Here is a 14257-nt window from a genome sequence, read left to right as displayed (position 1 = left end):
TCTACTGCTTGCATTGGCAGCCATTCTTCTCTCTTGTGGAGGGAATGAATAAAATTTACTTCCCTAAACAGGGCTGCCTTTAGATGTCTTCTAAAAGTCAGGTACAGTGGTACCTCAGGTTACATACGCTTCAGGTTACAGACTCGGCTAACCAGAAATAGTACCTTGGGTTAAGAACTTTGCTTCAGGATGAGAACAGAAATCGTGCTCTGGCGGCACAGCAGCAGTGGGAGGCCCCATTAGCTAAAGTGGTGCTTCAGGTTAAGAACAGTTTCAGGTTAAGAACGGACCTCCAGAACGAATTAAGTACTTAACCCGAGGTACCACTATACAGTGGTACCTCGGTTTACAAACTTAATCGGTTCCAGAAGTCTGTTCTTAAACCAAAGCCGTTCTTAAACTGAGGTGCGCTTTCTCTAATGAGGTGCCCTTCCACCGTTCGGATTCCGTTCTTAGACCGAGGTAAAGTTCGCAAACCGGGACACTACTTCCGGTTTTGCGGTCGTTCGTAAACCAAATCATTCTTAAACAGGACTGTTTTTAAACCGAGGTACCACTGCAGTTGTTTATTTCCTGCATGCAGACTGAAGTCTCTTCCCTCGCCAGATCAAAAAAGGCCACGGATCCCTTTCAAAACCAACAGAGGGAGACCATATGGAGACACAGCCGATGGATCCTTACCCAATGGATCCTTATCCTTCTCTCTGCCATCCAATGGAGATCTCTCTGTGTCAGGGAAATCACTTCTAATTTCCACAAGCAGACCCTTTACCTGAAACAGCGATGAGGATTGGAGGACATTGAATGGGGAGATGTATTAGAAAACAGAATGACACTGGGGAAAACATAAGCAGTACTTGTAAGATTTTCCAGAGAACGTTGGTGAATGAAAGTAGAGGTTTTTGGGGGTGTCCTCCCTCCATCTCTTTTTTTGAAATAATTTTTATTTGGTTTTACAAATATAAAATCATAACGATACAAAATACATATCCATATTTAGAGATTCCTCTGAATCTCTGGACTTCCCAGGTCCCAGGGTGGTTAGATTGGTCACAACTAGGGCCAGGGCCTTTTCAGTACTGGCCCCAACTTGGTGGAATGCTCTGTCACAAGAGACTAGGGCCCTGCGGGACCTGACATCTTTCCGCAGGACCTGCAAGACAGAGCTGTTCCCCCGGCTTTTGATTTGGACTCAGTCTGACCCTTATGTTTCCCTCCCCTTACGGTTTTTGATCTATGGGCTATTTTTAAAATGAGGCTGCATTTTAAATTACATTTTAACCTGCATTTTAAATTGTTGTTTAGTCGTGTCCAACTCTTCGTGACCCCATGGACCACAGCACGCCAGGCACTCCTGTCTTCCACTGCCTCCCACAGTCTGGTCAGACTCATGTTTGTTGCTTCGAGAACACCGTCCAACCATCTCGTCCTCGCATTTTAAATTAGTTTCTTCCTATTATGTTTTTACTGTAATTTTATTGGCATTAGCCACCCTGAGCCGGGGAATAAATAAAATTATTTTATTATTATTATTCCCCCTCTATAGGTCCTGTTGTCAACCTTTTCAACTGCATCTTATTCAGTACCCCATATTTTACGTCACTCCATTTTGTCCAAAATATTACCCTCCCTCTCTTTCCGAATCTGTTGGGACTATCTGGATCAGGAGCAGCAAATATTCCACCTCAATGTTTCTCAGGGGCAATGAGAGATTTAGTGCAAAAACACCTGAAGGCCATCACAAGATCTTGAGATGCTCTCACCTGCAGCTCCTCCTGCTTCTTCTCCTCTGCCTGACTCAGGAGGAAACCTTCGGCCAGGGCCACCGCCTGGGAACTGGTCTCCGCCCCACATTCCCTGACCCAGTTCTCCATCTCCGGGGGGAGGACAGCCAGGAACTGCTCCAGGATCACCAGGTCCAGGATATGAGCCTTGGTGTGTCTCTCTGGCTTCAGCCAGTGACGGCAAAGACGGTGGAGTCGGCTGCAAACCTCTCGAGGTCCCTTGGCCTCCTGGTAGCGGATCGGCCTGAAATCCTGATGCTGAGCATCTGAGCTGAGGGTGTCCTCTTTACCCAGGACCTCCTGTGTGTTCCTTTCCCAGAATCCCTCACTGCTCTCGCTTTTGATGGGATCGGCGCCTCTTCCTGCTTCAGTGGCATCCGCCTCTTGCTCTTCCATCTTTCACCTGCATAAAACCCACGTTGCTGATTAAAGCTTATTTCTCCCTTTGATTTGCCGTGTTTGTCCCATTCTTATCAGCCTGGGAAAAACACACGCTACTTTTCCAAGCCTGCCAGCTGCATTCTACCAATAATAATAATAATAATAATTGATAATTGATAATCAATAATCAATAATAATAATAATAATTTATACCCCACCCTCCCCAGCCAAGGCTGGGCTCAGGGCAGCTAACAAGCAATAATAAAAACAAGTTGAATGAATACAACTTAAAAACAAAATTAAAATACGACATTAAAATATTGAAACATTAAAATATTAAAATGTAGTCTCATCATTTACATTACATTCATGTACCATGCAAGAGTGTAATCATCTATGGTTCCTTTTATTTCCAATTAATTTTTAATTCATTTTCCAAATTCTAAAACAAATTAACAACAAATCAGTTTAGAATTTAACACCAATTTAGCAATTGACCCCCCCCCATAGGATTCTTTTCCCTCCCTCCTTTGCTGCTCCTAGTAAAACACTTTCCCTTAATTTCTAATACTTTCCCATTCATCCCTTTTCCCGCTGGCTCTGCATGTCCCATTCTTGTTTAGACATTTAACTGACATTTCCCCAGCGAATCAAATTATTCTTCCTTCCTCAATCCATATAAATCATAATTTTAAATCGTATTTCCTCCAATACAACCCAGTAAATCATCCTGTCTTTTTCATCTATGGTTCCTAAGCCCCACTTTAACCCTGCAAATGCTGGACAGAAACATTCCCATAAAGAGGGCGGCCCCAGGAAAACAGTACAACAGGGGAGGAAGGCAGCCCGGGCCGACACACGATCCACTGGATCCCCAGTCTCTCCCACTTGGCCTGATCCAGCCGGCTCTTCTTACATAATAATAAATAATAATAATTTATTATTTATACCCCGCCCATCTGGCTGGGCTTCCCCAGCCACTCTGGGCGGCTTCCAAAAAATATATTAAAATACTAAAATACATCAAACATTAAAAGCTTCCTTAAACAGGGCTGCCTTCAGATGTCTTCTAAAAGTCTGGTAGTTGTTGTTCTCTTTGACATCTGGTGGGAGGGCGTTCCACAGGGAGGGCGCCACTACCGAGAAGGCCCTCTGCCTAGTTCCCTGTAACTTGGCTTCTCGCAGGGAGGGAACCACCAGAAGGCCCTCGGAGCTGGACCTCAGTGTCCAGGCAGAACGATGGGGGTGGAGACGCTCCTTCAGGTATACTGGACTGAGGCCGTTTTAGGGCTTTAAAGGTCAGCACCAACACTTTGAATTGTGCTCGGATACGTACTGGGAGCCAATGTAGGTCTTTCAAGACCGGTGTTATATGGTCTCGGCGGCCGCTCCCAGTCACCAGTCTGGCTGCCGCATTCTGGATTAGTTGTAGTTTCTGGGTCACCTTCAAAGGTAGCCCCACGTAGAGCGCATTGCAGTAGTCTAAGCGGGAGATAACCAGAGCATGCACCACTCTGGCGAGACAGTCCGCAGGCAGATAGGGTCTCAGCTTGCATACCAGATGGAGCTGGTACACAGCTGCCCTGGACACAGATTTAACCTGTGCCTCCATGGACAGCTGTGAGTCCAAAATGACTCCCAGGCTGCGCACCTGGTCCTTCAGGGGCACAGTTACCCCATTCAGGACCAGGGAATCCTCCACACCTGCCCACCTCCTGTCCCCCAAAAACAGTACTTCTGTCTTGTCAGGATTGAACCTCAACATGATTGAACCTCAACATTGTTCTGGCCAAATGCAGGACAGCGGCAGGCAGGCAGGAACAGTGGATGTTGGGGCGATTTTCTTTTCCACCTGGTGCTGAAAGAACTTCAAAACAATCCATTACAATTCTCATCCGTACGGCTAACTTGACGCAACAATTAGTTTTCATTTCATTCAGTGATAGAGGCATGGTTGGTTGTCCTTAGTTGACCATGCTCCCCCCCCCAACATTTTTCAGTGCCAAGAAAAAATAATGAAATGAAATTTAATAACCGAACAGAAAGATAACCCACCCAAGTGATGCTGACACAAAAACCACACACAGACTTTTAGAAGACATCTGAAGGCAGCCCTCTTTAGGGAAACTTTTAATGTTTGATGTATTACAGTATTTTAATATTTTTTGGGAAGCCACCCAGAGTGGCTGGGGAAGCCCAGCCAGACAGGTGGGGTATAAATAATAAATAATAATAATTATTATTGTTATTATTATTATATATACTAAGTAAAATAATGTTAAGTCTTCCCTCGCCTTCTCCCCCAACCTTAAACTGTATACAACATTCATGTCTCACTTTGAATGATTGGATGCAACTGATTGGTAGACTCTGCGACCTGAAAATAATTGAAAAATTTAAAATAGAGACGCATTTTTGTAACCCAAGAAAATATTTAATTTTTTTTTTAAAAAAGAAAGAAAATCCTATTCGTTTCAGGCTCTCCCCTCCATGTGTGCTTTAAGTAACTTTTAAAACTGCATATTAAAAGTCCATCTAATTTGTAATCTTGCGTTGTATCTGAAATCTGTGTAACATTGCAAGACAGATAGGTAGCCGTGTTGGTCTGCCATAGTCAAAACAAAATAAAAAAATTCCTTCCAGTAGCACCTTAAAGACCAACTAAGTTAGTTCTTGGTATGAGCTTTCGTGTGCATGCACACTTCTTTAGATACACACATTCCTGGAAGGAATTTTTTTATTTTGTTTTAACATTGCAAGAGTTATTTAAAACCTGCCAAATCCCATCACCACCTTTTTCCTGAGAATTTGGGATCCAGGGGACCATTCCCTCCAGCATCTCCCCTCCCAGCTCACCTTAAACGGACCACCCACGTTGACTCATTGTTCTGCACCTGAGAAGGCGCTCTCTCTCCGCGCCCCCCCATCCCACGCATTGGTCTCCATGGCAACCTCTTCGCACTTGCAGACCCGAGGCCATTCACAGGCAGGGCCGGGGAGCTACCTTTGCCATCACAAAGGAACCGGTCGGGCTGGTTTCCTCTCGCGTGCCTCCCACCTGCACGGATGCAGGATTGCAGGTCTGGAAGCGGCGCGCCACGACACCCCATAAGAGCCTTCCTAACGACGCAACCCGCTCAGCTCCCACCGGAGCCCCGCGCCTTTGTTGTCACGTGTGAAGGCGCAGACGCGTGTCGGTGCTGCAGCTCAGCTGCAGCTCAGCCTTGCAGACCGGCTTTCAAATCCCCGCCTCCCCCTGGCTGTGCTGATAAGAAGAAATCAAGGCGCTCCACTCCCTGACCTGGGTATGGGGTTGTTTATTTATTTGGGGGGGGTCCCCCAAAATAGATCATCTGCAAAGGCCTCCGTTGCACCCCCCCCCACTGCCCAGGGAAACCCCTTCGACCCAAATCAGGGACACTCACCAGGTGCAGACGGATGCTGATGCAGAACACGGGTCAGACAAAGGCTCCTGCTTTGCGTGCTGCCCCGCTCGTGAGAATGCGGACTGGAAAGAGGTGCTTTATCTCCCACCCCCTCTGGGCCCCGCCTCCAACTCCTCCTCCTCCTCCTCTCCCCCAAACCTCCTCCCTCTGCATGCATCCGGTTCACTTTAACCCTTACAGCACTGAACTGCAGAGGGGACCTCCCTCCTTCCCTCTCCCCAAAATACCCCAGTAATAAGATCATTAAGTTTGCAGATGATACAATGGTGGTTGGCTTGATCACAGCTGGAGAGGGGAAGGCGGCCTATAGGAAGGAAGTTGAGCAGTTGGGGGAGTGGCGCAGGAAAAACAACTTAAAGAAAACAAAAGAGATTATTCAGGAAATATAAATTGAATATTCAGCCATTGAGGGGAAGTGCGGGGAACAGGTCTCGGTGTTTCGATTTCTGGGAATGGAGTTGAGAGATGACCTAACCTGGGGGGGAAACAGTAAAGATCTGATGAAGCGAGCACAGCAGAAGTTATATTTTCTGAGAATCCTCCGGAAAAACAATCTCTCAAAGGACCTGTTGATGGCATTTTGCCATTGTACTGTGGAGAGTGTATTAACTTATGGTCTGTGTGTGTGGTTTGGGAGCTGCACGGTCAGGGGAAAAACAATGCTATCCAGGGTTGTAAAGACTGCGGAGAGAATAATTGGGTGCCCTCTTCCCACCTTGGATCAAATCTAGGCTTCCAGGTGCCATAAGAAAGCTGCAGAGATAACGCAGGATCGTGCGCACCCCGGAAATGATCTCTTTCAGCTTCTGCCTTCTGGAAGAAGGTACAGGGTTATAAAGACTAGGACTAGCCGCCTGGGAAACAGTTTCTATCCAAATGCGGTTTTGGTTTTAGACGCAGTGTAAAGGTAAAGGGACCCCTGACCATTAGGTCCAGTTGTGGCCAACTCTAGGGTTGCGCCACTCATCTCGCTTTATTGGCCGAGGGAGCCGGCGTACAGCTTCCGGGTCATGTGGCCAGCATGATTGAGCTGCTTCTGGCGAACCAGAGCAGCGCACGGAAACGCCGTTTACCTTCCCGCCGGAGCGGTACCTATTTATCTACTTGCACTTTGACGTGCTTTTGAACTGCTAGGTTGGCAGGAGCTGGGACCGAGCAACGGGAGCTCACCCCGTCACAGGGATTCGAACCGCCGACCTTCTGATCAGCAAGTCCTAGGCTCTGTGGTTTAACCACAGTGTAAGGAGTCTCTATGGCATAGCTATCAACGATTCCCTTTTTAAAAGGGAAATTCCCTTATTCCGAATAGGATTCCTCGCAAGGGAAAAGTTGACAGCTCTGCTCTATGGGAGTACAGTGGTACCTCGGGTTAAGAACTTAATTCATTCCGGAAGTCCGTTCTTAACCTGAAACTGTTCTGAAGCACCACTTTAGCTAATGGGGCCTCCCGCTGCCACTGCGCAATTTTGTTCTCATCCTGAAGTAAAATTCTTAACCTGAGGTACTATTTCTGAATTAGCGGAGTCTGTAACTTGAAGCGTATGTAACCCAAGGTACCACTGTATACTGTATTTTTAAAATGGGGTATCTGAGTTTTTAGGGAGCTAACCGGGTTGGGATAGCAGGCTTGTTGGTTTTGAATGTCTTATGTAGATATTTTTTTTCCAGTTTCGTTGTTCTGTATGGGTCAATGAAAATAAAGATTATCGTATCATATCTCTTTGCATTCCTTTGAAAGCAAAAGAACCAAGGGGGCAATGAATCATGGAATTGCAGAGCCGGAACATCCAGTCCACACCCCCCCCCCGAAATGCAGGAATCTTTTGCCCTAGAATGTGCTATTCTAGGCTCCATCCCCAGAAGTATAGTGTCCAAATCAAGGGAAGTCAGAAGTTCCACTCTGTTCTGCCTTGGTGTGTCCAGTTCTGGGTGCCACGGTTTTATTTTTATTTTTCCAAAAATTTTATTAGTTTTCACAATATTATAAACAAAAACAAACACACAAGACAAACAAACATAAAACATAAAACATAGCCTTATTGAAAATTACAGTTATTAACTTTGTTAAGTGACTTCCTCGCTTCCCCTTGGTTGAATTTCAATGCATGTCTTTTTAACGGTTTTCCAAATCCCAATTTTTATGAAATTTAACTTAAACATTAACATCCTTAGATCTTCACCTTATGGAATTTAACATATTAATTCATCACTTAACATAAATAAAATCCTAAGCCCATTAAGTATCTGCAAGCTATTTTCAGTTAGTTTAACTTAACAAATTTAACTAAATAATCATTAAATTTATTCCACTCTTTCTGATACTCCTCCTGATACTCCGGTTTTAAGGACAGAATCTTAAAGTTGGAAGGGACCCCAAGGGACATCTTGTCCAGCCCCCTCCGATGCAGGAACCACCGCTAAAGCACCCATGAGAGATTGCCACCAGACCTCCAGGAGGAAACAGGTATTGCACAGAGATGGTGCTCTACTGAGGTATCAGACTACAAAAATAGGAGGAGGAAGCTGGCAGAGAAGACTCCAAGCTGTTTTAGCATTTCTGTGAATGTTCAGTCCCCCATTCCCCCCACCCAGAAATCCCATCATCTCACACCTCAATACGGCCCATCACTCAGGGAGAAATGTGCTAAGAGGAAGGCACACTTTGCAAACCCTCACTAGGATCAACTCCCACCCGGAAACCTATGTCCCCACTGTGGACGGACGTGTGGATCCAGAATTGGCCTCCACAGTCACTTACAGACTCACTGTCAAGACTGTGTTCATGGAAGACAATCTTAGCTACAAGGGATTGCCTAAGAAGAAGGGGGAAAAGATAAAGCCCTAAATGGCTTGGGACACATGTTCCTGAAAAGGTGGCTTTCCCAATATCAACCATCTTCCACCTGAAGAGCGACAGCTGAGCACATTAGTGCCACTAGGAAGCGCCACCCACTTGGTGTTGACAGGGCCTTTTCAGTGGCAGCCCCTCTTCTGTGGAATGCCTTTCCGAAAGCGCCAAATGATTTGTATCAAAGCCATCTCACCTCACTAGATCTCCGTCTGAGCAACTGAGAGTCCAATGAACACGAAGGGGAAGGGTGAACTTTATCTCCAGCTATAATGCCCAAAATCCAATAGTAACCACATGCGTGGGCATCGCTTAAGAAACACAGGAGAGGGAGGCCAATTTTGAAGCAGGAATGACCAAAAACAACAAACAAAAAGCCCGGCAAAAAGGTGGAAGAGAATTAAGTTTCTAAAACGGATTTTTATTAAAGTTTTCACAATACAATAAAATAATATCTAGAACAAGCAGAATCGGGAATATAAGAGAGGAAAGAGGGAAAGGAAAAAAAGAGGGAGGGAGGAGAGCAAAGCTATAAGTAGGGGTCAGCAAACTTTTTCAGCAGGGGGCCGGTCCACTGTCCCTCAGACCTTGTGGGGGGGCCGGATTATGTTTTGAAAAATAATAATGAACAAATTCCTATGCCCCACAAATAACCCAGAGATGCCTTTTAAATAAAAGGACACATTTTACTCATGAAAAAGCACGCTGATTCTTGGACCGTCTGCAGGCCAGATTGAGAAGGCGATTGGGCCAGATCTGGCCCCCAGGCCTTAGTTTGCCTACCCATGCTATAAAAAACACCAAAGATAAAGGAGGAAGACATCCGATTCTCCGTCTACATTAGAAAAGAATTATTTAAGACATTTTTTAAAATGTGTAAGAGCATTACGACTAATTGGGGACAGTGCTGTGTTTCGGATATACGGTTTTATTTACATATATATGCAGCCTAAGCATAAGGTGGAGAGGCCTCCCAAAATTCACATTCCCTAAGATTTTGCTCCCCCATTTGATCTTTGGGGAGATGCTGGGATATTCGCACGCCGACCTCTCCAAACTCCACCAGGAAAAATAAGACCAGACTGTCCCCTGTCCACAAGATGGCCTCTGAGGCGGGGGGTTCAGTTCACAAACCTTTCGATTATATACAGTTTCCTTATTCTATTTCTACATCTACTATCAGCATCTAAAACCGCCAGAGCCTTTTCCCACGGAATCGCATTCTAGATACTAGGGATATTCTTCTTTTAAACTAAAGGGGTATTTAGCTAGGGCAGTTAGGTAAGCTTTAAAGAGAGGGCCGATGGGAGTTTAGGTGACCCCCATGAAGTCACAGTCAATTTTAATTTTCCATGTTACAGCCGCTTCACCAGGTTATCTTAATGCAGTTTATTTCAGTCTTCGCTTTCCCTTTTTATTAATCGTGTTTTATTTTACCCACAGTTCCTTTTATCTTTCCCTTCCCCAAGATTCATTTATATATAGTTTGCAGTTGCTCTCCCTTTCAATACTTCCATGGTTCATAAACAAAACTATAGCTATTGTTCTTCTGCTGCATGTATTCAAAATAAAACTTTCCAGGTGGGTTTTTTTAGCTTCTTGGATCCCGTTTGGTCACCAACATCTTGCAAATCAAAGTCCTTGTTTTCACATGCGTTTATTTGGTTTCCTCCCTGGGAGAACTCTTTAATGCCAGGTAAGGCTGAAACTTTCTGGAGCTCTTTCAAACTTCAAAGCACTGACAGTTAAAATCTCATAGCTACATGAATTTTCTGGTGGTGGAGGGGGAGTTGGGAAGATGAATGTGGTGGAAGGATTTCAATTTTTCTGGCCTTTATATGGACCCTACCCTTTGAGAATTCTCACCCAAGCTTTTCCCGCACTCCAAAGCTTTAATATAATCTCAACCCCCAACTGTGTATCCTTTGATTACTGAAGTTTCTCCTTCTTCGTAAGGTCTCTGCAATGATTTCTACGGTTTCTCTGCTTCGGGAAGTATTTGATGGGAAAGCGAGACTTTTCTTGAAGCTATTTCCGCATCCCAAGCATCTATATCGGTTCTCCGCTGTACGGATTCTGTGGAGGGAACAAAGGCTGGAGCTGCGAAGAAAGCTGTTCCCACACTCCAAACATGGAGGTGTGACTTCTCTGATGGAGACTGAGAGAGTAGCTCTGCGTGAAGGTTTTCCCACACTCCATGCATTCGTACGGTTTCTCCCCTGTGTGAGTTCGGTGGTGTTTCGTGAGCGTGGTCTTCTCCGTGAAGCATTTCCCGCATTCAAAACATTTATACCGTTTCTCTCCCGTGTGGATTCTCTGATGACGTCTGAGGTAATTCTTCAGAGTGAAGCACTTCCCGCAGTGCAAGCACATATGGGGTTTCTCCTGGGTGTGGATTTTCTTATGGTTGACGAGATCCGCCGCCCGTCTGACGCACTTTCCACACTCCAAACACTTATACGGCTTATCCCCAGTGTGGATTTCCTGATGGTAAGTAAGGTTCGTGCTGTTTCTGAAGCCCTTTCCGCACTCCAGGCATTTATAGGGTTTCTCCCCAGTGTGGACTCTCCGGTGGTAAGCGAGGTTGGAGTTCCGACTAAAGCTCTTTCCACACTCCAGGCATTTATACGGTTTCTCCCCTGTGTGGATTCTTTCATGTGCGGTAAGGTGCACCTTCAGAGTGAAGCTCTTCCCGCATTCCAAGCATTTGTACGGTTTCTCCCCGGAGTGAATCGTCTGGTGGTTTGCCAGGATCACCTTCCGAGTGAAACTCTTTCCGCACTCGAAACATTTGTACGGCTTCTCGCCGGTGTGAACTCTCTGATGATTAGTGAGAATGATCTTCCGAGTGAAGCTTTTCTCACACTCCAGGCATTTGTAGGGTTTCTCCCCGGTGTGGATCCTCTTGTGGTAAGACAAGCTGCAGTTGTGTATGAAACACTTGCCACACTCCAGGCATTGAAACGGCTTCTCCCCTGTATGAATTCTCTGATGATTAGTAAGACGTAACTTCCGAGAGAAGCTCTTTCCACATTCCTTGCAGTTGTAAGGTTTTTCCTTCGTGGGAATTATCGGAGGCGGAGAAGAAAGGCTATCATCTCTGAAGTCCCCTCCACATTCAAAAGACCGGTATGGTTCCTCCTCTGGGTGAATTTCCTGAGGAGAAGAGATGGTGGAGTTTTCTCCAAAGTTCTTCTCACATTCCATGTATTGATATGGTTTCTCTCCAGTACAGCTGCCTTTTCCCTCTGTCTCTGTCGCATGTTGTTCTCCATTATTCTCGGTTTCAGATAGATCACCTTCTGCAATGAAGAGAGAAACTGATAAGAGCCTGAGGAAGAAATAGAGCCTCAAATCACCGATGTAGTAGCAAGGTTGAAGCTTACTGGGAAATGATATATAATGAATTGAAAAGGATGTTCTAAATAACTTTTATTTAAAAAACAACAGCCCAGAAGCTTTTCTTTTGGGAATTATAGGGACAGAACTACCTAAATCAGGCATCCCCAAATTTGGCCCTCCAGATGTTTTGGGACTACAACTCCCATCATCCCTAGCTCACAGGACCAGTGGTCAGGGATGCTGGGAATTGTAGTCCCAAAATATCTGGAGGGCTGAGTTTGAGGGTCCCTGACCTAAATTGTATAGAAATTTATTTATGTATGCGACTACAGCAGCAAGAATGCTACTTGCCCCAAAATGGAATGAAGGAGAGGTTCCAGCAAAGGAAAAATGGATACAAAAACTTATGGAATATGCAGAAATGTTGAAACTTACCGGAAGAATAAGGAATCAAGAAAACAAACTTTTATAAAAGGTAAAGGTTTATTGAATATTTACAGATAAATTGCGAACAGATAAAAAACACAGGCAGGATTATTGTAATAATATTGTAAATGTTGAAAGTAGATAATTAAATGAATTTGGATATGCAGAAGATATTAAAAATAAATTTAAGGAACCGGAGAAGGGGAAGGAAGTCAAACTTTGAAATGTATAAATTTGAAAAGTATAAATAAAAACTTTTTTTTTTTTAAAAAAAAGAAACTAGCTTCCAGGTGGAATATCCAGAAATCGCTGAAATGTATGGCAACCCATGTCGGAAGTGAAGATTTTTTGGTGAATTTACTTTTTAAAAGCTCAATTTATTTGGAGATTTAGCAAGAAAAGGACAACAACTTTTTGAAATACGGCAAACCTACAATCCTTAAAAACTTTTAATATATATATATATATTTACAAATTTCAGAAAATTACAAATTTAATACACAAGACATATTTTCCAATCAATATTCATTGAAAATTACTTGTTTCACCCACCGAAGAAATCAGAAACTTGCATTTCAAAAGGCCTGGCCTATTCTGACCTGTCAGGTCAATTGGAGGGGGTATATTCAGAAAGAACACATTCAAACTTACTGTATTTTTCGCCCTATAGGACGCACTTTTTCCCCTCCCAAAATGAAGGGGAAATCTGGGTGCGTCCTATGGGGTGAATGCAGGCTTTCGCTGAAGCTTGGAGAGCGCTTCAGAAAGAGCACTCTCCAGGCTTCAGGAAGACATCCGCAGCCTAGGCAGCCCTGCGGGAGTTCCCGCAGGGCTGTCTAGGCTGCGGATAGTAGTTTGCTTCCCGGAGCGCCCGGAGCGCTGAAAACAGAGCGCCCGGCGCTTCGGGAACACATCCGCAGCCTAGGCAGCCCTGCGGGAGTTCCCGCAGGGCTCCCTACACTGTGGATAGCAGCCTACCGCCCGGCGCGCCCTGAAGCAGAGCGCCCCGTGTGCCGGACAGACATCAGCCAGCCCCACAAGCTTGGGGAACAGCGGGGAGGCGCAGCACCGCTATCCTGCTGTTCCTCGACCTGGTTTTGTTTCTCCGACCTGGTTTTGGGGGGGAAATAAAGGAAATGTTTTTCCCCTTTATTTCCCCCCCCCCCAAAAAAAACTAGGTGCGTCCTATGGGACGGAGCGTCCTATGGGACGAAAAATACGGTAACTGCAGTGGATTAAGAACTCCTGAGCTAATCACATACAGAAATTTCAAAACAGGTACTTTGATCTAAACGGGTTACTTACCCTGAGAGGCCGCAGTCCCATAGATCTCTTCCATGACTCCCCGATTCAGAGTTCTCTGGTCTGGATCCAGCAAAGCCGTACTCCCCTTCTGCAAAATGCACAGCTACGTCCTCAAAGGACACTGGGAGGGAAAGGAAAACATTTCATCCTTGTAGATCAGATTATCAACCAGCTACATAAAGGTAAAGGGTAAAGGGACCCCTGACCATTAGGTCCAGTTGTGACCGACTCTGGGGTTGCGGCGCTCATCTCGCTTTATTGGCCGAGGGAGCCGGCGTACAGCTTCCGGGTCATGTGTCCAGCATGACTAAGCCGCTTCTGGCGAACCAGAGCAGTGCACGGAAACGCTGTTTACCTTCCCGCCAGAGCGGTACCTATTTATCTACTTGCACTTTGACGTGCTTTCGAACTGCTAGGTTGGCAGGAGCAGGGACCGAGCAACGGGAGCTCACCCCGTCGCGGGGATTCGAACCACCAACCTTCTGATCGGCAAGTCCTAGGCTCTGTGGTTTAACCCACAGCGCCACCCGCTGTGGGTTAAAGCATTTCATCCTTGTAGATCAGACTATCCACCAGCTACATAAAAAAGGCTATTTGCTGATCATTATTCTCGTAATTTAATGAAACCTTCTTGAGTGGCGTTCTCAAGGAGAGAGAACTGTTTAGGCTCAGGGAGGGTCATTTCCGGAAAGAGATTGCTTGCCAGGACTTGCTAGCTCCATCGC

The 14257-nt window shown here is 45.4% G+C and overlaps 2 protein-coding genes across 3 annotated transcripts in view; both read right to left on the bottom strand.

Moving 5' to 3' along the window:
• Positions 1–5946, bottom strand: part of LOC309336656 (uncharacterized protein) — a 66129-nt gene extending 60183 nt beyond the window's left edge. Inside the window, exons 1-2 of one of the 2 annotated variants that reach the window (XM_081852766.1) lie at positions 5591–5946; positions 1764–2187 (exon numbers count right to left, since the gene is read on the bottom strand). In XM_081852766.1, coding sequence (XP_081708892.1) covers positions 1764–2180 — 417 coding nt within the window. In that variant the 5' untranslated portion in view covers positions 2181–2187; positions 5591–5946. The remainder of the gene's footprint in view (positions 1–1763; positions 2188–5590) is intronic. The other variant, XM_081852762.1, reaches the window with a different exon arrangement.
• Positions 5947–8859: 2913 nt separating this feature from the next.
• LOC309335546 (uncharacterized protein) lies at positions 8860–13653 on the bottom strand. The gene is made up of 2 exons (XM_081850613.1): positions 13533–13653; positions 8860–11761 (listed from the first exon to the last, which is right to left on the bottom strand). The coding sequence occupies exons 1-2, from the start codon at positions 13564–13566 to the stop codon at positions 10509–10511; spliced, it is 1287 nt and encodes a 428-aa protein (XP_081706739.1). The 5' UTR covers positions 13567–13653; the 3' UTR covers positions 8860–10508.
• Positions 13654–14257: the final 604 nt, after the last annotated feature.

The sequence above is a fragment of the Podarcis erhardii genome, assembly GCF_964252035.2.
Source record: "Podarcis erhardii genome assembly, chromosome: 2".
Taxonomy (NCBI): Eukaryota; Metazoa; Chordata; class Lepidosauria; order Squamata; family Lacertidae; genus Podarcis; species Podarcis erhardii.
The sequence above is the reverse complement of the archived record's forward strand: the minus strand, read 5'-3'. Positions and strand labels throughout refer to the sequence as shown.

What these genes read in the sequence shown, in the direction of transcription:
- LOC309335546 (XM_081850613.1), bottom strand. Translation starts at nt 13,566, where the DNA reads ATGGAAGAGATCTATGGGACTGCGGCCTCTCAGG. An exon ending in TGGGACTGCGGCCTCTCAGG is followed by an intron (nt 11,762 to 13,532) that starts GTAAGTAACCCG and finishes TCTTCATTGCAG; the next exon opens with AAGGTGATCTATCTGAAACC.